The sequence below is a fragment of the Bison bison genome, unplaced genomic scaffold (genome assembly GCF_000754665.1).
Source record: "Bison bison bison isolate TAMUID 2011002044 unplaced genomic scaffold, Bison_UMD1.0 scf7180017849445, whole genome shotgun sequence".
In the NCBI taxonomy this organism is placed as follows: Eukaryota; Metazoa; Chordata; class Mammalia; order Artiodactyla; family Bovidae; genus Bison; species Bison bison.
In genome coordinates, this window is record NW_011480018.1 from 9844 (window position 1) to 11900 (window position 2057).

General features: G+C 67.2%; 1 protein-coding gene across 1 annotated transcript in view; it reads right to left on the reverse strand.

The window, feature by feature from the left end:
* LOC104993803 overlaps positions 1 to 2057 on the reverse strand; it is a 10211-nt gene that overhangs the window by 4468 nt on the left and 3686 nt on the right. Inside the window, exons 3-5 of the mRNA XM_010847206.1 lie at positions 1815 to 2050; positions 853 to 1029; positions 544 to 647 (exon numbers count right to left, since the gene is read on the reverse strand). Coding sequence (XP_010845508.1) covers positions 544 to 647; positions 853 to 1029; positions 1815 to 2050 — 517 coding nt within the window. The remainder of the gene's footprint in view (positions 1 to 543; positions 648 to 852; positions 1030 to 1814; positions 2051 to 2057) is intronic.

Consider the following 2057-nt stretch of genomic DNA (forward strand, 5'->3'; position numbering starts at 1 on the left):
CGGGGAACAACGGCAGGAAGGGGGCGGAGGAGGGGGCAGAAAGCCGCTGGAGCTGAGCTGGAATCCTCCCGACTGGAAGGGGCCTGGCCAGAGGAAAGGGGAGGAGAGGGGTGGGCGGGCTGGGGCCCCTCCGCTCGGGCAGGACTGGCCAGGGAGCGGGGACTCCTTCCCAGAGTGGCCCCTGCTTGGGCCAGGCCTCCCCCAGGGCACCAGCAGGGCGGGGAGCAGGAGCCGGGCCAGCACACCCCCAGGCCCAGGCGGCCTGGGAGGCTCCTGGAGGGCAGCTTGTGCTCCTGGTGGCTCAGGTTCGGGGCTTGGAGTTCTGGCTCCAGTGACCCTGGTGGCACCTGCTGGCCTGGCCAGGGGCAGCCTCTGGGACCCCCACCCACCATCCCCTTCCCAGGGGCACCACAGGCTTATAGATCTTTCTGGCCACTCCACCCTAGGAGGCTAGGGCTCAGACTGGCCAGGCCTCCCGCAGGTCCATGCCAGGGCAGACAGGAGCTGGCTGAGCCCAAGGCAGGCTCAGATCCCATGCCAGACTGGCATCCTCTCCCAGCTCTCCCGCTGGCCAGCGGTTGCCGAGGCAGCTGCGGTTCAGGGCAGCCAGAACCATGCTGCTCTGGCTAGCTGTTAGGCTGTGGCCACTGGGGGGCAGGGGAATGACCCTCGGACCCACCGGGCAGGTCAATGGCCACACGTTACCAGCCCACGTTGGGAAGGCAGAATCGACTGAGTCTAATGGCTTGGAAAGGAACCAGCTCCCACCCAGCTGCCATTGTCGGGGACACAAAGACTTGGCATCCTGAGGTCACTGCGGGGTGCCCTGGCCCGGCTCCTCTGTGCACCCACTGGGGTGCAGCCGGACTCGGGGTGGCAGCCTCCTGGCCCCGCCCCTTCCTCCACCAGGGCCTCCAGACCAGGAGAGAAGCCAGCCTTTGTTTTCTGCTGGGAGCCAGCAGCCGCCCAAGCAGGCAGAAGCGCTTTTCCGGGTTGTCCACGGGACTGTCGGCCCGTCCCTGAGCTGGCCTGGCCCGGAGTAAAGATGTGGGCAGCGGGGCTGGCAGGACAACCCTGGGGCTGGCCCCTATCCTGAGCCTTACAGGGATGAGTCCTGTCCGAATGGGGACCGAGGGCTGGGCGGGCTCCCCAGCAGGCAGCCGGAAGCTCCGCGGCCTCCAGCCAGGCCAGAAGCACTCCAGGCCAAATCCGGTCCCTCCCCTCTGGGAACAGCAAACAACGGCCTGCGCCTCCTCCTCCCACCCGTCCGCAGGGAAACCAAGGGGCCATCTTCACCTCGGCCAGTCCCCACCTCAGACCCAGGCCACTGCCCCAAGGATGACGAGAGAAGGGTCTTCTCTCTGTCCCTGTCTCTCCTGCTCTTCTGACTTGTGCCACTGTCTGTCTGTGCGGGAGTTGGTGGGAGGCTTAGTGGGCAGGGACCCTGGCAAAGTTGGGGAGAGGGCCAGCCAGGGTGAGGGAGAGTGGGGGAGTGAGCCAGACACCAGGTTAGGAGTGCCAGCGAGTGGTGCGCCCATGGGAGGCAGTCTCTGCCAACCCAGGGGGCTTCCAGGCAGAGACAGGCTCTCCTCCCCACTCTCTCCTCCCGGATGCCACTGTTCTGACCTTGAGGAGGTAGGGGGCCTGGCCACCTGGGTTCCAGCGCCCTCTCCTGCTTGTGAGGGTTCGTTCCTCACCCCAACCGCAGGAGAGTCCAGGGGGAACTTGCGCCAAGAAAAGGAGCGTGTCGGAACGCGTAAGAGGTGGAGGCCAAGGTCGCCCCCGCATGGGCTGAATCCAGACAGAGCCTAGACCTGGCCCAGCGTGGGCAGAGGTCGGGGCTGGGGTTGAGGGTCATGAAGCCAGCCGGCCCGGCCACATGTCCGTGGGTGGCGCGACTGGGGTCCGAGCGAAAGGGCAGAGAAAGGCGGGAGCGCGCTGGAAGCGTACAGAGCTTGCTGCTGCGCCCGACCCCGCCCCGCTGGGCACAGCCAGGCAGGACCGCGATCGGCCCGCGAGCGCAGAGCGCTCCCCTAAGCCCGGCCGCTTTCTGGAGG